This window comes from Stegodyphus dumicola, chromosome 3, assembly GCF_044657685.1.
Source record: "Stegodyphus dumicola isolate Sdum_Otavi_A_Nest chromosome 3, ASM4465768v1".
NCBI lineage: Eukaryota > Metazoa > Arthropoda > Arachnida > Araneae > Eresidae > Stegodyphus > Stegodyphus dumicola.
Genome location: NC_140770.1, coordinates 66426750 through 66449649, shown reverse-complemented (window position 1 = coordinate 66449649; position 22900 = coordinate 66426750). Strand labels below are relative to the sequence as shown.

At 34.4% G+C, this 22900-nt stretch overlaps 1 protein-coding gene across 1 annotated transcript in view; it reads left to right on the top strand.

Annotated features, from left to right (window-relative positions):
* Positions 1 to 22900, top strand: part of LOC118196804 (putative polypeptide N-acetylgalactosaminyltransferase 10) — a 74702-nt gene that overhangs the window by 21021 nt on the left and 30781 nt on the right. The window contains exons 3-5 of the mRNA XM_035368272.2: positions 386 to 552; positions 17591 to 17779; positions 21366 to 21543. Coding sequence (XP_035224163.1) covers positions 386 to 552; positions 17591 to 17779; positions 21366 to 21543 — 534 coding nt within the window. The remainder of the gene's footprint in view (positions 1 to 385; positions 553 to 17590; positions 17780 to 21365; positions 21544 to 22900) is intronic.

Here is a 22900-nt window from a genome sequence, read left to right as displayed (position 1 = left end):
TTTTTTATCAGAGGTTTTCTTGAAAAGGTCATATGCTTAAGTTCATATCCATGTATCCTTATTTAGATCCATTTCAAGAAATATGTTTGTTATTTGGATCCAGCTATTTTGGAACAATTTATTGTGTACTTTTCCCATTTTAGTGAATGATCTGAATTCCATTATTACCAAACTTTTTTTTCTCTCCTTTTTTCCACCTATATGAGAAGCATATTACTTTTGTAAAATTTCTTCATGGTTAAATATCTGAAAGTTTCTACTGTGGACATTTGAGATGACCTTATTGCTTTGATAAATAATTAGTATTAATGAATAATCAAATATTTTATATATTCTGTTATCATAAATGTTATTTTAATTCTTATGTTTTATTCCATGAAACCAGTTGTTTGAAAAAAAAATATCTAAGGAAGCTTCCATCTGCTAGCATTGTGGTTCCCTTCCACAATGAACATCTGTCAACTTTGTTAAGGACTGCTACCAGTGTTATAAATAGAGCACCATCACACCTTATTAAAGAGGTGATATTGGTTGATGATTTTAGTACAAAAGGTGAGGAACTAAATTATTTAGAAAAAAATTGTTAATTTGATCTCTTGATGTCTAATATTTGAGAATTTCAATGTTTTAAAAATATTTTTGGGAAAAATATATTTCAGTTAACCCTTGATAAAAATTGGCGATTTTTTTGGCTCCATTCCTGTTGGTGTGCAATATCCTTCCAAGTAAAATAGCGTCCAAAACATGATTAAAACATAAGAAAATTATGATCTCAATAAACTGCATTTTAAATTTTTAAAAAAAATGGAAATACGTGTTACTAATCCGCACAGTACAAAAATGAAATATTGACTTACTTTATTTAGAAATTTCTGTGTGCGACACACAGAATTTCTTAACAGCATTAAAAAAATAAAATCAAAAATATCCTCCATACTGCCAGTGGCATTTCTTTTGAAAATCCCTTTTTATTACACCCCACATACTTTGCATGTAGTTGATATGAGCTATGGTTTCCGAATTCTTAAATGTCACTGCATAATTTACTGAGAGATGAACAGAACCATTTAAATCTTCATTTACATACCAATCAATCAATATTTTCTATCCTGTTCATTCCAAATCGTACAGAAACTTCAGTTTAATCTTACCACTGACAACCATTTTACAGTAAGCACAAAATAAGCTATGTACTTTCTAACTGACAGCCAATACAGAAATAAGCCGTGAGAAATATTTTCTCAATAATCAAAACCACTGCAATCACATATTACAATCAATCACGTCATAATAGGGGTTCCAAAACATTAAACGTAAAATACTCAGGTTACCATAAATAAACAACAACTTGATGATAATCCAAAGGGTACTCTAAAATATAGACTACCCATATTTATTATTTTTTAAAACCTTTTATATGTTATCACCTTATTTATTTAATTATTTTGTTATTTTCTGTTTGTCTAGGTTCAGAACATAAAAGTCTAAATAATTTAGTTTTATGGTGATTTAAGGACTACACTTAGGTCTTGTACATAAAGCTTTGTTTTATCAAAAGTAAATGATGGGGCAGAAAATATGTAATGTTTCCCAAAGTTAAAAAAATGTGCATGATAAAATTTCAAGGGAGTCTGGAGAACATGCATTCTAAGAATATAAAAATATAAATTTGTAATTTTTAGGGGGGGGGAATTATTTTCAGTTTTTTTTAAAGTTTCTGTAATTGCATATTTTATGTTTTTAATAATTATTATTCCTTCTCTTTTTGTATATTTATATTAAACATCTTGCAGATCTATTTATTGTTTCCAGTAAGTGAATTTTATGTCCTGACATAGTAAAAAGTATTGGCAGAAATGTTTGTCACAAACTTTATACATAAATGATCCAGTAAAATAAACACTTAGTTACATCTGAAACCATTAAATCTTTTGGTTCTTTCTGATTATCCACAGGCTTGCTGCCAAAAAGTATTCATGAAGCAATGCATTGTGTTGCCAAAATGTATTTATATGGCAATACAGGCATGCACATACAAATGAGAATTCATTTTCACCTTCAAATTTAATGGCTATTTTTATGATTAGTGCTTTTTCATATGAATACATTTTTAATTTTCTCATAAGGAATTATAACGAGGCTGTAGAGTTTGCCAGTTAATGAAAAAGAAATATGTATAGCCAATAATGGGCAACAACTACAATGTCTTTATATTATATCAAAATTTTAATGTTCACATATAGGTTATTTACAAAGCAATGGATGATGACAGAATTTGATTGTCAGCTGCAAAACATAAATGGCAATAGCTGCCAGTGCTTCAAAGTATGCCTTTTGTTATCTATGTCTAAGTTCATCTCTCACACAATAGAACAGAGAAGCATGGACTACCATTCGGTGACAAGTGAGCACATCTGTTGTCAGAGGCAGGCACCACATTTTGGCTAATCTGGGATCATCTGGCACACCAGGCAATACTGAAAATATGAAGAGTACAAAAGCAAATCTGAAAAGATACTAGAATGTGTGAAAATAAATATTTGCATGACATAAAGTTTTTAATTATTTCTCAGTTCTGAAAATGACAAAATGAGCCAGTTTCATCTTCAAGGTTCATTTGTAATTTTTAGACTCTATTTTTCAATTTGAAACATCATTTATTGTTTCTCTCTTTTCTATTTCACACTTGTCTTAGCAATGGTCTTGTATCAATATTCTATACTGCAATTCCATGATTTAAGAAATTCAGTGCATGTCATCATGCAGTTGGCTCCTTCATGAATTCTTTCACTGACAGCATCATATGTTTCCTCCTTTAGTTATCCGCCTTCATTTTTCAGAAGTCTGTTCTGTCTATTATTTACAAATTACTCATTTATAAGGCTTTGTTGCAACCAATAATTATGTATTTGTATGCTTGTTCTGTATGAGGATTATGCATACAGTTCTTTCCATACTTTCCCTCTAAGTCCCCATTTGTGCATCATAAGATTAAATATATGATCATAAGATTAAATATATGATATAATTAATTAAATGTATGTAGTCAATCAATTGTATGTATTCGATCTCGCACTTGTAGGAAGTGCAGAATCCGGGTTAATCTTTTCTCAAGAACGAACCCTAGATATTTTAAAGTATTGTTATTTTTAATAGGGACACACCTCTATCATAACCTTGGTGGATTTTTTACCAGTTTTGAGTCCTTAAATGTTGTCATTTTTGTTTAGTGTTATTAAAACTAAGTTTATATTTATTACTCCATTTTTCTCTATTCTCTAATGCTTTCTTTGCTTTTCTTTTCAAGTCTGTACAATTTCTACCACCAGTAATGATGATGAAATCATTGGCGTGTGCTTGAAGAGTGGCATATTTTTTAACTTTAATGCCATATTAGCTACAATGTTGAATGAAATTGGACTTAAATTAGATCCTTTAGGTACGCCCTTGTAATAAATTTTCAGAACATTGACACTTTGTATGATAATCCATTGAACATTGATCTCTTTTGTATATGACTTTTCTATTATGAAGATAATTTTCTGGTAAATTATAGAGATTTGCTGAACAATTAAGATCTTGGATTGTGGCAAGTATATCCAGCCATCAAAGATTATTAAAGGCGGACATCACATCTAGAAAAATTACACAAGTGTTCTAATTTCAAACATAATTATCTTTCATGATAGTTATGAGATTGTCTAATCCATCCACTGTTCCTTAGTTCAGCATAGATCCAAATTGATGCTGATGTAACAGTTTGTTACTCAAGAGAAAGTATGCAAGTCTTTGTGCTAATAGTTTATCTAAAATTTTGCCCCACATAGAAAAAAGGCATATTGGTCAGTAGGCACTAGAACCTGATTTATCTTTTCCTTTTGGGGGAAATAACACTAAATTAGTGACTTTCCAATCCATGACTCGGAAAAAGAGCTAAACTTAAGTCAAGAGTTCATGATATGCAAGAAAACTGGAAGTTATAAGATAATATTAGTCTATTATAAAAGAAAAGTTCACTATTATTTTGTCAGAAGTTCTTCAACCTATTCTAAAGTAATTCCATCGATACCTGGTGCTCTACTTTTATTTCCCATTTTAAAGATATCTTTAATCTCATTATGAGTAAAGTAGAGATCATTTTGAGTTCTAATAGTAGACTTAGTTTTTCTCTTATTGAAGCATGTTCTGCAGTACCTGCCAACATATCATCTTATGGAAATTGAAAGGAAATAATGTATTCAAAATTTCTTGGACATTCATTGTAAATGAACCATCTTGTTTTTGTATTTAATAAAGTTGCAAAGGGGAGATGCTTTTCCCTTTTGACAAGTTCTAGTAAGTGCCAAATGGTGACTTGGGGGAAAGATTTTCCCAAAAATTATTCCAATAATTAGCCTTGATTTTGTGGGTTAATTCTTTTGTCCACTAAGGATGTGACTTTAAGATTTTGGAAATTTAATTTGACTTTAGAAAGGTTTTGGTAATTTTATTTGACTTTAGAAAGGTTTTGGTAATTTTATTTGCAATTGTGTTATTATACAGATTATGTAGTTCCTGTGTAGTGTATTTAATTAATTTGTCTATTTAATTTTCTGTATGTAAATCTCCAGCATATTGAAAGTCAATAGATAAACCTTTCCTTAAAGGTATCTAGTCAGTCCGATACAGTTTCACTCTTTGCTTATTATTTTGCAGAATTAAGACCTTGTCTAATTTCAATGAAATGATCCAGTGGTCATTTAGACTAATATTATCTTCTAACTTCCAGTAATTAATACATAAATCCCCATCGATTTTTACCATAGTGAGATCTAGCCGACTCGCCTCAATTGGCTATGTATGTGACTGGACTATTAGGGTCATTCCACAACGTAAAACCTGCAGCTACAAAATCATGTACTTGAATTCCTCTGAAGTTTTTGTGAGAAAGGTCCCAGAGAAGATATTTGGTATTAAAGTCACCTGTAATGATAACTGAAGTATTATTAAACTTCCGTGAAAGACTTATGTCAATCAGTATATCATCTAAAGGCAAAGATGGTGGGCAAAAGATAGGACAATAATATAAATGGATTGGGTCTTGCAATTAAGACTGATATAGTATACTCTGAACAATACATCTCCAAGACTGAGAAACTGAAATTAGATACTATGTTTGCCACTTTTGAATTAGAGTCTTTGTTGTACTAGCTATAATTGAGTGGAAAATGTGCAATTATATATATTTTTTATTTTTTATGTATTTTTTTTGGGGGGGGGGACATATATATGGTTTTTGACTACAAGCCAATACCAGGGATTTTTATTAATCTAAATTTGCACTATTGTAGAGTTGTACTCTTGCAGCACTGTATATTTAATTGAATAATACATAATTTATCCAGAATTTATTTTTCTTTTTTATAATCTGATTCTTTCTTTAACATCATGAATAAAACTGAGATCTAATTTATACTATTGATTTGCTTGTTTACAGTTAATACAACAAGATTCCACAGCTAGACAATCTATGCTGATATATCCTTTGTCTTTGCATTTGGAGCATCTTTGCTCAGCATTGCAATATTTTTTAGTATGTCCATAGTTAAAGCATTTTTGTCACTCTAAGGAATTTTCTTGCCATGTTCCTTATCAATTTTAGATTTACATGTTGATTCTTAACCATAAGCTTAAAAGAAACAAGGTCCACCTCTAACCACACTGTATATTTAATTGAATCCACGCTGTCCACAGCAAGGTCCACGCTGTATATTTAATTGAATAATACGTAATTTATCCAGAATTTATTTTTGTTTTGTATAATCTGATTCTTTCTTTAACATCATGAATAAAACCGAGATCTAATTTATATTATTGAGTGAGTGAGTGAGTGATTATGGCGCAAAAACCAGAGATGATTATGACGCGCCAAACACAAAATGGGATGATTACAATTGATAACATTAAAATTTAATAAATAAAAACAAGTAGAAAAATGTACCAAATCCAGAGGATGAAGTCAAATAAAGACAAGTTGAAAGCACACATTAAAATTCAAGACACAGTCTTCAAAACAAATTACATTAGGTAATAAAAACCAATCTCTTTTAAATAATAAAATAAATTACTATTGACCTCTCTTCCGATTAAACGGTCGAGAGGCAAGTCACAGCTATTAAAATATTTCTGGCGAAGACTATTAAAACATGGGCAATCAATTAAAATATGACGAACAGATAAACAAACATTACAATTAAAACAAAAAGGCTCATTTTCAGCTTTAAGAAGATAGTTATGTGTCACTCTAGTGTGTCCAATTCTGAGGCGAGTCAAAAGAACGTCCTCCTTACGATTTCCAGCAAAATCCCAATGCTCAATTCTAGGCTTGACGTTTCTCATCTTGTTGTGATGCTGAACATCCCAAATTTGCTGCCATTTTTTTCGGACCTTTCCCTTGATGACACAGCAGATGTCTCTGAAAGGGATAAGGTGACTGGACGGTTCAATAGCAGATTTGGGTGCGATGTCTGCAAGCTCATTTCCCTTTATTCCAGCATGTCCAGGAACCCAGCAGTACAGAACTTCATATCCTCAAATCGTTAAATTTATATGAATTTTGAGAACATCCACTACCACAGGATTCTGAGTGTTGGGAAAAGCTACCAAGGATTAAAGAGCACTATACGAGTCTGTATAAACCATGAACTTTCTGTGGCAGAGCTTTGATATGTACAAAAGACCATAATATATTGCAGTATATCTGAGAAAGCATGGTGCAGGCATCTGCCCTCTATGTAATTTTCAAATACAAAAGCCATCCCGACATGATCATTTGACTTTGATCCATCTGTGTATATCGGATAATAACTGCTATATTTGTGCCTGTGCTCAGCAAAGAGTTGTCTGTAAATGATCTCGTTAGTGCTTGCCTTCACGTGATGTTTGAAAACATCAAGAAGCTGAATCTGTGAATTTTCCCAAGGTGGGATTTCAAACTTCTGTACTGCTTGGGGGTGCATATCAGAGAGGGAATGTTCCTCAATAATAGGGCGAAGTCTTAAAGGAAAGGTAGGAACACAGGATGGATGTGTTTCAAATAAAGTGTTACATACATTATCAAGTAAGTACAGCTTACTGGGATGTTCAGGTTGTGATAGAATGTTAAAATATTGCAAAAGGGACAATTGCTCATGCCTCAGATAAAGTGATGGTTCGTTAGAGTCAACATACAGGCTCTGGACAGGAGAAGTCCTGAAAGCTCCTGAACAAATCTGCAGAGCTTGATGGTGAACAGGATCAAGTTTTAACAAAACTGATGACCGAGCGGATCCATAAACAACTGAGCCATAGTCCAGTCTAGAGTGAACAAGGGCTCTGTAAATGCGAAGCATAGAGGAACGTTCTGCACCCCAGGAGGTGTTTGCCAACACTTTTAAAATATTTCATGTTTTTAAACACTTCTTTCTCAGGTTTAAAACATGAGGAAGGATTTTCAATTTCTGGTCGAACGTCACTCCTAAAAATTTTACTTCGGGTGCAACTGGAATAATTGTACCATTTAGATATAACTCAGGTTAAGGATGGAGACCTCGCTTCCTACAAAAGTGCACGCACACAGTTTTTTGTTTGGAAAAAGTAAATCCCTGTTTGTTTGACCATTCCTGGATCTTATTCAGAGCCATCTGCAGTTGCCTCTCTACATATCTCATGTCTTCCCCTTGACAGCTAATCTGCAGATCATCAACATATAGTGATCCCAAGATGGTGGGAGGAAGTTCTTTTAATACAGAGTTTATTTTTAAACTAAACAGGGTTACACTAAGCACACAGCCTTGAGGCACACCCTCTTCCTGTTCAAAAACATCTGACAAAACAGAGCCAATTCTTACTTGAAAAGTTCTAACGTTCAGGAAATTCTGAATGAAAATTAGTAGGTTGCCACGCAAGCCACTCTCGTGAAGATCGCGAAGTATACCGTATCTCCATGCCTTATCATAAGCTTTCTCTATATCGAAGAAAATTGAGACAAGGTGATTTCTTCTTACAAAAGCTTTTCGAATGGACGTCTCTAAGAGGAGCATGTTGTCTACGGTTGTTCTCCCTTTTCGAAAACCACTTTGATAAGGTGATATAATATTATTCTTTTCCAAGAAGTAGACTAGGCGGCTGTTTACCATGTTTTCAAACAGTTTGCATACGCAACTGGTAAGTACAATTAGCCGATAGTTGGCAGGATTCCTTGGATCTTTCCCTGGCTTAGCAATAGGAATAACAACAGCTCTCCTCCATGCACTGGGAAAAATATGCTCCTTCCACACTCTATTGTAAAGAGTGAGAAGGGCAGTCAGTGACTTATAGTACAGATGCTTTAGCATTTCGTAATTTATGCCATCAAAACCCGGAGAAGACTTATGTGTCTGCAATAAAGCTCTCTTTAATTCCAGCATAGTAAATGCTCTATTGTAAGGCTCAGATTTGGTAGAGTTGAATGCGATGGGATTTATTTCAGAATGGTGCTTGATAGAGAGAAATGCAGGTGAATAGTTTCTGCTGGAAGAAACGGCAGCAAATGTCTCACCAATAGTATTTGCAATTTCTTCTATAGAGCTAATCACTCGGCCATCTTTTTCCAAAAAGGAAAATGAGTGGTCTTTATATATTCCGCATGCTTTTCGAACTCTTTCCCAAACCCGCTTACTAGGCGTAGAGGATGTTATTGACGACACATATGAAATCCAAGAATTCCTTTGGCTCTGCCTTCTTACTTTTCGTGCATTTGCTTTGGCTCTTTTAAAGGCTATGAGGTTTCACAGAGTAGGATATCTACGAAAAATACCCCATGCATTTTTCTGTTTTTTCAGTGGTTCATGACAGTCGCGATTCCACCACGGTTTCGAATATTTTAGTATTTTTCCTGATGTTCTAGGAATCGAAAGCATAGCTGCCTGAATAATAGTATTAGTAACAGCTTCCACAGCGTCATCGATATGCACATCTTCTACCATTTCCTGTGTGAGCTCTGCGGAGGAAGAGAAGAGTTCCCAGTCTGCCCTGTCCAGTATAAACCGAGGGAGTCTCGACATCGGGTTTGCTCCTCTTCGTGCAAGAGATACAAAAAGGGGATAATGATCACTGTTGTACAGGTCATTTCCGACACTAAATGTGCAAAATGGCAACAGAGATGGTGAACAGATGGCAAGGTCGAGAGTGTGGAATGTCCTTGAAGGCTCATGGAAGTACGTATCCTGCCCATTATTTAGGAGACAAAGGCTATGATCTTCAATCATCTGCTCAATTTGTCTTCCTCGGCAATTTGTATCTTTACTACCCCAGAGTGGACTATGGCCGTTAAAATCTCCTATTATGATAAAAGGCTCAGGCAGCTGCTTTATTAGATTATTTAAATCCTGATGATAAATGTGCTCATTTGGAGGCAAATACAAAGAAACAAATGAAACAACAATATGAAGATTTATTTGAGTAGCGACAACTTGGAGGGATGTCGTCAAAGAAAGTACATTTGAGGGATAATCCAGTGAGGAGAGGAGACCTACACCTCCACTGGCACGCTCACCTGCAAGGTTATCCTTTCTGACGATAGAAAACCTCCGAAGTTTTGCATGTTGTTCTGGTTTCAGATTTGTTTCCTGTATAGCTAAGCACACAGGATGATACACATTTATTATAGATTTGATGTGAAGCAAATTTCGGTGGAAACTGCGACAGTTCCATGAGATGAGGGTGGCCATTATGAATGGTTTTTGTTTTTTCTGTGCTCTTTTTTGGTTTTTCATGGGAGTAGATGCTTGGGAACTTCCAGACCCTCTTCTACTTCCATACCGTCTGAATCCGCAGATTCAGAAACCATTCCATCGAGAGAGCTATTGCTGGAACTTCTATTTTTATTTGTTTCTTTTTGTGTGGTAGTTTTGGGTTTGCTTTGAATTACTATTTCTTTATTTTGTACTGTAGGGGTTGGGTTTTCTTTCTTCCTGTTGTTTCTAGTCTGTTCAGTTTTGTTTGGTGGAGTCTGCATACTAACTGATGTTTGGGTGGCAACTGTGCGAGATCTTTTAAGAGCATTGGCGTAAGATGTATTTGGTTGTAGCTGTGTGCTTTGGACTAATCTTCTGGCTTCAGCATATGAGATGTTCCTCGTAACCTTTGCAGTCTGCACTTCTTTTTCCAATTTCCATTTTGTGCAGAGGCGTGAAAATGCTGGGTGCTCACCCTTGCAATTTATACAAAGCAGTACAATTTTCAGAATCGTGGCCAATCTGTGAGCATCGGGCGCATGTGAGGCTGCCACAACAAGACGTCTTAGAATGGCCGAAACGCTGGCATTGGAAGCATCTCATAGGGTTGGGAATATAAGGTCTTACAGGACAATTTAAATATCCGGCCTTAATATTCTTAGGCAGATCAGGCGTGTTGAAGGTGAGGATCACGTGTTTCATATCGATCAACTTACCTTCCTTACGCATCTTGATCCGCCTAGCAACGCAGACATTTTGGTCAGATAGCTCAGAAGCGATCTCTTCTTCAGGAACATAAAGTAGGTCGAATTCCGAGATTACACCACGACAATAATTTAGTGACTTATGTGCTGTTACAGTGACATTCGCTTGCCCAAGTTTAGTTATTTGAAGTAAAGAAGCAGACTGGTTGGCTGAGTTTGTATCAATAAGCAAGTCTCCGGAGCGGAGACGCTTTATATTTCTCGGCTCACCAAGAATGAATATATTTATTTATTATGAAAGGAGACATCTTCTGCAGCTCGCCAGAAGGACTAGAGATAACTAGGAAACGGGGACTAGTAGGATTATTTGCATTTGCATCTGATCGTAATTTTTTTGCAGTAGACTTTTCAGGACTAGGTTGAGTGACTGGTTTAGCAGTAGACTTTTCAGAATTCGGTTGAGTGACTGGAGTAACTTCAAAATCTTTTATAAGATAAATATGAGAGTTTGCCATATTGAAGATAAGAAAGATTCGAGTCCGACAGCCCCGCCCACCACGGAGAACCCAACAAGGGAACACAGATTCCTGTGTTAGGGCTAGCCGGACCTATACGCAAACTGAAGCCCCACAGTCGGCTTTCCCGAAAGCAAGTACTCCCGAGAGCTTGACCCCAAGCCACTGACACAAGGACTAGTGACCAGCTGATTGACACCCGTGAGGACGACTAAGGTGCATCCCGTTTAGCTGAAGCAGAGGCTAAAGCAGTGTGTTGGGGACAGTACCTCGCCCCTCAACTACCAGGACCCTCCTATCCAGCGACACAGGTCTCCACGCATGGCAGACACATGGGCAGTTTTCTCGCCACTCGAAAACTAGAGACGGTCTGTTCCAGTCTCTCGTGACGAGCCCCAAACTCCATATCGAGTAACCACAAGGGAGAAAGGAAGGGAAAAAGTATCAGCCAAGAGGAGAGGAGACGGAAAAGAGGATAGATCACTGGGGCTTCAGGATCGTGACACCCGTCTCATCAAGAAGGTGATCCCCTGAAGGGCTAGGGTACCTCGGGATTGCCACACCCGTACTTACAAAAGTGAGCCCCCTGAGGGGTTTATACTATTGATTTGCTTGTTTACAATTAATACAACAAGATTCCACAGCTAGACTATCTATGCTGATATATCCTTTGCCTTTGCATTTGGAGCATCTTTGCTCAGCATTGCAATATTTTTTAGTATGCCCATAGTTAAAGCATTTTTGTCACTCTAAGGAATTCTCTTGCCATGTTCTTTGTCGATTTTAGATTTACATGTTGATTCTTAACCATAAGGTTAAAAGAAACAAGGACCACCTTTAACACCCAGTTTTTACCAAATTAACCTTTCACTGAAAATTTTAAATCCAACACAGAGTCTTCATGTACATAGTTTTGTGTCTATATACAGTCAAAAGTCTTTTATCCGGACTCGTCAGGGCTTCGGCGATTCTGGATTATAGATCATCAATTTAAATCTGGTAAGATGGCATGCTGAAATTATAAAAATTAAAAATATGAAACCGTAATTTATGAAATAAAGAGCAATTATGATCTAAAGGGTATCAAAATAAAAAAAAAGCTTAATATTTATTTGTTTATTTTATTAAACATTTCTTTCAACGCACCCATGCGTAAAGCATACGTTACGCATAGTCGAAATTAAAAAATTGCAAGCAGAAAATTATTTGATGTGTATTCATGATATTTTTAATGATGAGGAATTTGATTTAAATCATATCAAAGACGGAGTACATCGAGATGAAATACTACATTTAGTAAGGAATTATAAGCCGAATAAAATAAAAATATCTGCCCTGAAGATAAGGATAGTGCTGACAGATCAACTTCCAGTTCACTGCGCGCCGCGACGTCCCCCCCCCCTGCAGAGCAGCATGAAATTGATAAACATATTTCGGAATGGTTAGATATGCCTTTATCCATTTTTTGCAGCAATTCCACTTTTTGTTTGATATACATCGAAACATACTTTCACTTTGTAGATCCTTTGGCAGCTCCAGCATCGGAAATACTATTTGACATAATCGAAAGTTCAAGCTTACTTTTTTAAAATTGCTCTAACAGTCTGCAAAAAATAATAAGCCAGATCCAATTAGAAGATTAAGGAACAACGCAATTCGCAACATTAACTAAAATAGATAATTAGATAATTTTAGCTTAGCTTATACCATCTGTTACACATTAAATGTGCATGCTGAAATGTATTATGTGCATGCACATACGCGCATGCGTAAATGCCTATGTGCATGCATGAACAAGTTTGTAGCTTTGAGGTCCGGATTAACGACTTTTGATTGTAGTATCTAAAAGACTTTCTTTGTAAGTTCTTCATTTACATTGTTTGTTATAATTTTATTGGGTCTTTTAACACCCTATATCCTTAAGCTTTTCATTTTCTTGTATTGCTTGTTCAGTAAGTGCCATATCATCATTGCTAGCTACTTCTATTAGTATGCCACTTTTTTTTTTTTTTTTTTTTTTTTTTAATTTTCCAAACTAACTTAGCAGTGACTTTTATTTTTGTTGGATCAATATTTTGAACTAAGTGATTCTTTACTTTTGAACTAAGTGATTCTTTACTAATTCTGAAGTTTCGTTTTGATTCTTTGACTATATTAGAACTAAATGTTCTTCTTCACCTTTTCTATTGCACAAGAAGGATCTAGATTTAGATCTAGCTCGTTTGTGTGCTGGTTTTGCTGCCTTTTTGGCATAAGTCTGTTACTTCTCATCTGAATAGTATTTACAGGTTTTTCTTCTACACTTTTAAAAAGTTTGGCCTTGCCTTCTAGGTTAGTCATTTATAGACATTGTTCAATCATTAAATTGATAAGATGAGTAAACGTATAACATATTTTAAAACCACATTCATAGGAAATATTTTCTTTTGCTAAATAAGCATTTAAATTATCCGTACATTTTTTTTTTTTTTTTCTTCTGAAAGAAGTCCTTAGAGGTATTAATCTTTTCTTCTTAGGTATTTTGTCTTTCCATGCTAATATTCAGTAGAAAGATTGTGTTTAATTAATTTCTGATAATAAAAGAGGGAAAAAACTCTGTTGATATTTATTTGTTTGACCATTGCATAGAAAGAGCAGTACAGTAATAACATGAGAAAAAGCACATGATCTTGTGATTGTGTCTTGAAAACAACATTGAAAGGAAGTTCAAACACACAAAATCCACAAATCGCGTGGCAGGCAGAAAGACTAGCAAATGATGGACTGTTATGTTAATTATCTGGTTGTAACAAAAGTTTTCTGCCAAAAAACTTTCTTAATAAAGTTAGGAAATAAAACATAACTAAGTCAAAATGAATGCTTTTTTATGTGTCAAAAAAACTTTCCCCCCCCCCCCCAATGGTAGGCCCAAACTGTCCACAGACGTTGGACACTACTAAGGCCAGAAGCGGTGGTCATGTTTATATGGAGGCACTTAATGGGTAAGACACCTCTGCCCCTCCTATGAGGGGATAGACAAATACACCCATTGCTTCTCCGGAATTCGAACCCAGGCCCTTTTATATCGCATTCGGCTTCCCTAATCACTATACTGTCCGGGTGGCGCGTAAAAGAAAAAACTAAAGCAACATCTTTAGTGTGGGTAGTAATCGCCACCCAAGTCTATGATGATTTTCTACTAATGGTTTGGTAGTTTTTCAAAGTCTTCGACTCAGAAACTTGGTGGCTGTGAGTCAAAAAACAGACCATCCTCATTTCAGATGTCCTGTGCAGAATGGAAAATAGCATCAGTGAGATGTAGCTGCAGGTGTTAAATAAAAGGTAGAAATCTGAAGGAGCGATGTTTTGCAGCTATAAGGTGGGTGTGGCAAAAGATCCCATTTGAGTCTGTACAGGGTCCAGCCGGTGAATGCAGATACATGGGTCTTGCATTATCTTGATGGAACATTACCTATAATGGTATATCCATCACAAAGTTTTCGAAATAAGCTGAAAAACCAGGCCAATTTGCTTTCTTAAAATTGATCATACATCTTGGGTGGGAAAAACTGGTCATCACCTCTGAAGCGAACGTCACTAAAGTCATTCTATGTCTTCTACCTGCATCACCCAGCATACATTTCTCACAGTTATCAGGAATATTTGGTTATCAGGCAATCATAGCCATAGTTATCAGGTAATTATAGCCATAGTTATCAGGTAATCATAGCCAGGTTTGGGTTTGGTCGAACTACCACTATACATAGTTAACTGTTAAGTCTTCGGATTGTTAGGTTGTCTTAGGACCCTTTTCATTATATAAGATGAACAGTCCATTTGAATCTGTATAATCCTCCACTATTTCTCCGACATGATTATAATATGATAATTCCCCAGTTTGGGGAAGTGGCATTAAAATCCCGCATAATGATAGAATTTCTAAAAAGCGCCAGTGTGGCCAAATTTAAATTTTTGTTATTTGGAGGACTGTAGATTCCATATATCTTAAACCGTGCTTTATCTTTCCAAAGGGAAATAGCCATTATCTCTACAAAATCACTGTCATTCATCTTCTTTACAATTTTACAATACAATACTTCACAATACTTCTTTACAATGTCAAATTCTGCTTAATTGCAACAAGTATACCACTGGCTACTGTCTTTTTTTATAAAGTCCATACATGCTATATTTTGTAATACAGTCAAAAGTCATTAATTCGGACACCCATAATCCGGAATGATCTATAATCTGGACCTCAAAGCTACAAACTTTCTACGCATGCGTCGCCTTCTAACATGCGCATAAGACTTTTACGGCTGCAAATATGAGTGTGCGCATCCGCATAATATGTTTACACATGTGCGTTTAATGTATAACGGACGGTATAAGCTAAGCTAAAATGATCTAATTCAGTTAATGTTGCAGATAGCGTTGTTCCTTAATCTTCAAATAGCATCCGGCTTATTATTTTTTGCAAACTGTTAGAGCAATTTTATAAAAGTAAGCGTGAACTTTCGATTATATCAAATAGAATTTCCGATATATATTTACTAATACAGTCAAAAGTCTTTAATCCGGACTCGTCGGGACTTCGGTGATTCCGGATTATAGATCATCAGTTTAAATCTGGTAAGATGGCATGCAGAAATTATAAAATTAAAAATATGAAACCGTTATTTATAAAATAATGAGCAATTATGATCTAAAGGGTATCAAAATTTACAAAAAAAAAGCTTAATATTTATTTGTTTACTTTATTAAACATTTCTTTCAACACGCGCATGCGTAAAGCATACATTATGCATAGCCGAAATTAGAAAATTGCAACCAAAAAACTATTTGATTTGTATTCGTGATATTTATAATGACAAGGAATTTGATTTAAATCATATCAAAGACGAAGTAAATTGAGATGAAATACTACATTTAATAAGGAATTATAAGCCGAATAAAATAGAAACATCTGCCCTGAAGATAACGATAGTGTTGACAGATCAACTTCCAGTTCATTGCGCGCCACCACGTTCCCCCCCCCCCAGAGCAGCGTGAAATTGATAAACAGATTTTGGAATGGTTAGATAAACAAAGGATATGCCTTTATCCATTTTTTGGAGCAATTCCACTTTCTGTTTGTTGGACATCGAAACATACTTTCGTTTTCGTAGATCCTTTGGGAGCTCCAACATCGGAAATTCTATTTGACATAATTGAAAGTTCAAGCTTACTTTTATAAAATTGCTCTTACAGTCTGCAAAAAATAATAAGCCGGATCCAATTCGAAGATTAAGGAACAACGCAATCATCAACATTAACTGAAATAGACAATTAGATAATTTTAGCTTATACTGTCCGTTATACATTAAACGTGCAGCGAAAACGTATTCTGCGCTTGTGCGCATGCTTAAACGCCTATGCGCATGCGTCAAAGCGGCGCATGCGCAGAACGTTTTTAGCTTTGAGGTCCGGATTATAGATTATTCCGGATTATGGGTGTCCGAATTAACGACTTTTGACTGTATGTAAAGGATCTACAAAGCGAAAGTATGTTTCGAAGTCCATTAAACATAAAGTGGAATTGCTGCAAAAAATGGATAAAGGCATATCTTTCGTTTCTCTAACCATTCCGAAGTATGTTTATCAATTTCACGTTGATCTGCGGGGGAAGGGGGAAACGCCGCGGCGCACAATGAATTGGAAGTTGATCTGTCAGCACTATCCTTATCTTCAGGGTAGATGTTTTTGACTTATTTGGCTTATAATTCCTTACTAAATGTAGTATTTCATCTCGATGTACTCTGTCTTTGATATGATTTAAATCAAATTCCTTGTCATTCTAATTCGCTTCCAATAGTACAGAAAGTGACACAGAGGTTATTGAAAACGAAAAAATTCCGATTGACAAATTAGTCGGTATTCTCGACACAACAATTATAGAACTTGAACAGCGGAACTTTGTAACTGAAGAAGAAATTATGTCTGTGTATAGAATTAAAGAGAAAGTATTATCACATAAAATGAAGCAACTTAAACAACTTACATTGAAAGAAATGTTTAATAAAGTAAGCAAATAAATATTAAGCTTTTTTTTTTTTTTTTTTTTTTTTGTAAATTTTGATACCCTTTAGATCATAATTGTTCTTTATGTCATAAATTACGATTTCATATTTTTAATTTTATAATTTCTGCATGCCATTTTACCAGATTTAAATTTATACCAGATTTATAATCCGGAAAAAATCGATAATCCGGAATCGACGAAGTCCCGACGAGTCCGGATTAACGACTTTTGACTGTATCATAATATTTTATATTTTGTTCCATGATGTTAGTCTCTTGGACAACCAGGTCATCTACATTCATCTCAACAATGCTTTTCTTTAATTCGGAGAGCCTTGTTGTCAAAAGGCCACCTGTATTTCACTGAAGGACCCTGAAGGTAAATAATTCACATTGTTGAAGCAACTTCTGAAAGTGAGCAGCCATAGCCTCTAACTTTTACTAATTTAGCACCACCCAGGGGGCACATGTGACTTTAGCAGTGCCATGGATGTGAGTAAAGTTAACCCTGATTTTGAAATAGTTAATAGATATATTTTGTTCTGCATATTTTACTGTTTCATTGCCAGGGAATTAAAATTGTGTTTTTCATTCTTAGCTGAGCTGAAAACAGAATTAGAAAATTATATTGAAAAGCATCTGCCAAAAGTAAGAGTGATACGAGCTGGGAAACGAGAAGGCTTAATTCGAGCTAGGCTAATTGGAGCAAAAGCAGCAGTTGGTGATGTTTTGATTTTCCTTGATTCTCATACTGAAGCAAATGTCAACTGGCTACCTCCTCTGTTGGGTACTAAATCCTATATGCATCATAATGTTTCTGGAGTTATCACTCCTATGTAAAAGTGAGGATTTATTAAAATGTAAATTATCAAAGTGTTTAGAAAGTTCAGACATTTCAGTGGACATTCTTTGTTATTTTTATATTGTCAATAAGTAACAAATCAGTAGTTAATAATTTATTATTCTTAAAATTTTATCTCATGTTTGAGGCTTAAATTATGTTTTTATCATGCTAATAAAGCATATTTTAATTAAAGTTGTTAATTAACTGAATCCTTTTTCATACTGTTTTTAATTTAAAGTGTAGTTTTGCTGCTTAACTCTGATTATCTGTATAGAAAAAATTGTTTTCAAAATAAGTTACAGGCTTTTTAGGTAGTACTTTTTTATTTCTGTACTGTGGAAGTAGTTTGTATCATACATAATTTTAATATTAGACTTTAAAAAAAATATGCATTAATTATTCAGATAAGATTAAAAGAGGAAAATATTTATTTCTGATACTGGAAGCCTAATCTATGTAAAATTCACATAATTGTTAGAATAGTAGCTAAAATAGATGTAATAAATTATTTTCAGAACTATAATTGTTTTATCAAAGGAACCATAACAAAAACTTTTTGCATATGAATCTTAAACAAATTCTCTTTCTAAAATGATAATAATAATAATAATAATAATAATAATGATTTTTATATTTGTAACAATAATTTCCTTTTACATGGATCGTGTTAAAAAAATTATATAACAACACATGTAGTGTGATGAATTGAAGAGGATAGGAAATAGCTATATTGTGCCTGTCTTCTGCATACACAGGGGTACCTTGCCTGATAGATACTACATTGAATAGCAATGCCACATACTGGATACTCACACAGGTTAAAAAATATGCTGCATTACAAATCCTCCACAAATTATATCACACACTAAATCTGGAGTTAAATTTGTTTTGTTATTTGTTTTATTGCACATAAATGTTAAAAATTATCTGTGTGTAAACATAGATAACGAGCAGAGTAGAGGGCAAATAAATATATTCCTTACTATTATATTGTTGCATTTTTCTTCTTCTGACACCAGTTGTTGCGTTATTTTCTTCCTTCACATTCGTATGGGGTTCGTAGATTTGGAATGAATAATGACGACACTTGATGAAGTATCGAAACACACTTTATTGGCCAGTATTGTCAGGACAGCTCCAAAACACGTTTTTACAGTCGGCGATGAACTATTATAAACATGCTGACACGTTCAGCGACACAGTCTCCAGGTTATCAGGCTATCACGGTGAAGATGGCTTCATGGCGAAGCACTAGAGTACAGCTCGCAACTCTGCTTGGTCGCTCTCGGAACTCCACGCACTCTCGAGACTCTCCATGCTACAACTCGCGATGCACTCGACGACACTCAGAGCACAGCTCCCGACTCTTCGGTTCAGTCATTCCCGGAGCTCAACACGCTCTCTCGCTGATGCACTAATAGCGCTACACTAACAGACTCCTTCGGTGCACTCGACGACCCACTCGGCACTCACTGCCAGGCTGTCGACTCGATCAACTCTGCAGGGATTGACTCGCTAGACGAGACACCAACTTGATACCGTCTAACTCACACTCTAGACGAGGCACACACTCTCGATACTAACTGACTGACTGCGGACCAGCAGGGATTATATAGCTTTCGGCTTGTGTTCAAGAACATTCTGGGGTAAACCGATAAGAATTCGTTCCAGAGGGTTCTCCATCAGTCCATGGCATATCGCCAATTTTGTTGCCAAATGGGCGATTTCTTGCCAAATGTGGCAACTTTGCATTCCCTTGGCATTTTATGGCAACCCTAAAACTGCTTTGTGGGAAAGCCATCTCACTGTGCCGGTACATTTCGTAACAATATTATTGCTGAAGAACTGCATTCTGTTCTTGACTAAGAACACGAAGAACAATAGGGAAATTTTCTTCTGATGAGAAGGAAGAGAATGATAAAGTTCTATGCCAACTGTAGTATCAAGGACCTTTTAAAAAAGTGGAATTAGGACTCGCATTTTTTAAATGAAAAACTGTCCAATTAAAAGTATAAAAGAAGTTCAGATAACAACAGGTAGAATCATCTTATGAAAGAGAAACCACTTTAAACATGATCTTGAAATCAGGACCTTCTTAAAAAATAATGATGGAAGGAGGAGAGTCTAGTCAACCTCCAGTAGGCTATAAAAGTCCAGTAGGCTAAATTGACTCTTAGAGTGTATACACATATTGTGTTTTTTATAACTAATAAATTAGTATTCCCTTTTAAAAGTTGCCACCAGCTAAGCTTTTGGCAATATTTGAAACTTCTAATTGAAGCTTTTGGTGAGGTTGCCAATTTAGGCAACTAAGTGTGGTGGCCAAATTTTGTATCAATAAATTAGTAAATTCATATAATTTCCAACATTTAATGGTGTTTTTTATATTCTGTGAAATTTTTTATAATGTTTTATGATTCTAGACCAGGCTTGGCTGTGGATTAAAATTGTTCTCATTATAAACTCTGGGAAACAGTGTTGTATATAAAAAATGATTCGCATTACAAACACCATGATGGACTGGATTACATTTGCTATGTGAGGCACTAATGAATTAGGACTTTAGATATAAAAGTTTTAATTTGCATTTCTTTTTGCCATATCATTTTTCAGATTTAATGCTAAAATTCTTAAATTTCGTCTACATTATATGTTTATTGAAATACTTAATATTTCATTCTCAGTCCTGGAATGGAAAATGATAGGAAAAAATTTATTTTTTGACAAATTATGAACTAGCCAAACATGTAAACTAGTTTAAAATTAATATGCATGTTAAAATTAAATTTATACATGCACATTGCAGATTGAAGTGCATTTTTTCATTTTGTGTGTATATTCATATATTTACAAAACAGAAAATTTAAACTGCGATTCTGATTTTAATATGATGGGGTTTCAAAATTATTTAGTTTTTATGGTAATTGCAAAATAAGTAAATAAATTCAGCTCCATAACTTAATAAAACAGTATATAGGAAAACTAATGTGCAAATAAGTAACAAAAATGTATAATTGAACATAAATTATAATTTCTTTAAAAGAAAGAGAATTCTTTCTGTATCCCAGTGCTGGCTCTAGCCTTTTCACCACGCAGTGCAAACATTTTGATTCCTGGAATCTGCCACCCAGTAAATCCCTGAATTTTACAAATTCTGATGCACAATGCAGCTGCACATGCTCTGATGCCAGCCCTGCTCTGTCCAGAAATGTACCTTGAACATTAGTCACTATAGTTAGTTGCCTTATGTACCCTCACTTTTATAAAAGTAATCAAATGCTGTCATTCATACTGAGCATACATATTAAATATTTTCTCTGCTCTTAATGTTTTTTATTCATCACCATCTCCATATTTGATCTCATTATTTTGAAAAGAAACTTTCATTATTATGAAAGAAACAGATTTGTTCTACAATGAGTAACTTATTTAATTACACAACATTATTTGTATTTTATAAAATTTTGTATTTTGTAAATCTCACCTTTTTTTTTTTTTTTTTTTTTTTTTTTTTTTTTTTTTTTAACAGAACCTATTGCTAAAGACAGGAGAACTGTTGTATGTCCTTTCATTGATGTCATAGATTTTGAAACATTTGCATACAGAGCACAGGATGAAGGTGCCAGAGGATCTTTTGATTGGGAGTTGTACTATAAGAGACTGCCATTGTTACTTGAGGATCTCAAGCATCCTTCTGAACCATTCAAGTAACTTGAAAAATCCTGCTGTCTGTGATTTCTGAAAAATGAATATTAAATATTATTTTGAATGTAATGAGAAATATTTATAAAAATGCCTATTCACATGCTAGAAGGGAAAGTAGATTTGTTTTGCACATTAGCACTAGAACTGTTAAAATAATAGGTTATATCCCTTTAGTGATAAATTAGTGATAGTTTCCAGCTGTTTTTGGCATTAAGATTTCTGAGTTGCAAAATATATATCTTTATGTGCTTTGTATTAATTTATTTTCATCTGTTTTCCAATTGCTATAAAAATAGAATTAAATCTAATCTAATGCACAAAAAATTTCTGTTCAAGCTAGCTGAGTGATATTAGACATTATTAATTTATATTGTAGATGTTTTTGTTAATATTTTTCTTTTTACCATTACTTGAAAATTAGGAATAAAAGTCTATCACATCATTACAATGGTAGTTATTTTTAATTACCTTACTGTGAATTTGAATCTCAGAAAAAAAAAATATAAGCTAATTTTAACTTTTTACTTCCTTGTATGTAGCAAAGGAAGTATTATAATTGCAAAAAATTTTGTTTTTAAGATTTCAACAGAAATATCCATTCTGCATGATGTCTGTACTTATAGAAAGAAAAAAGAACTGTTTATTCTAAAACAGATTGTAAAGTGGATTCAAAATGCAATTTTTCAAAACGTTTGTATGTATCTTGCATAACTCGAAAATGATTAGACATAGAATGGTGAAATTTAGTGTATGGGACTGCTAATAATATCTAGTTTTTGTACCTCCCTTTCTTATCGCAATCCACAGTATCAGAAGTATATATGTGTATATATACATATATACAGTCAAAAGTCTTTAATCCAGATGTCCATAATCCGGAATGATCTATAATCCGGACCTCAAAGCTACAAACTTTCTGCGCACGCGTAAACACGTAATACCTTTACGCATGCACTTTTAATGTATAATGGACGGTATAAGCTAAGCTAAATGTATCTTAATTATTTATTCTAGTTAATGTTGCAGATTGCGTTGTTCCTTAACCCCTTCGAGCCGGGTAGCGAAAATGCGCGCTTATCGCGGAGGCAGGCAGTGTCTTTCGTGAGCGTCTCTCCAGGGCCGGGGGCTTTTTTGCTACTAAGCCTAAATCCATGAAATTTCGGAAGTATCAACGCATTGTTTAATAATGCTCCATAGAGTATTTAAACGGCTTATGCTTTATAGATGTTTATATATATATATACTTTAATTACCTTATTTCTTGTTTAAATGCATATTTTACACATTTTATTTTAATTACTTACCATTTTATGACTTTTAACATTATACATCTGAAAACTAAATATATTACTTAAAATT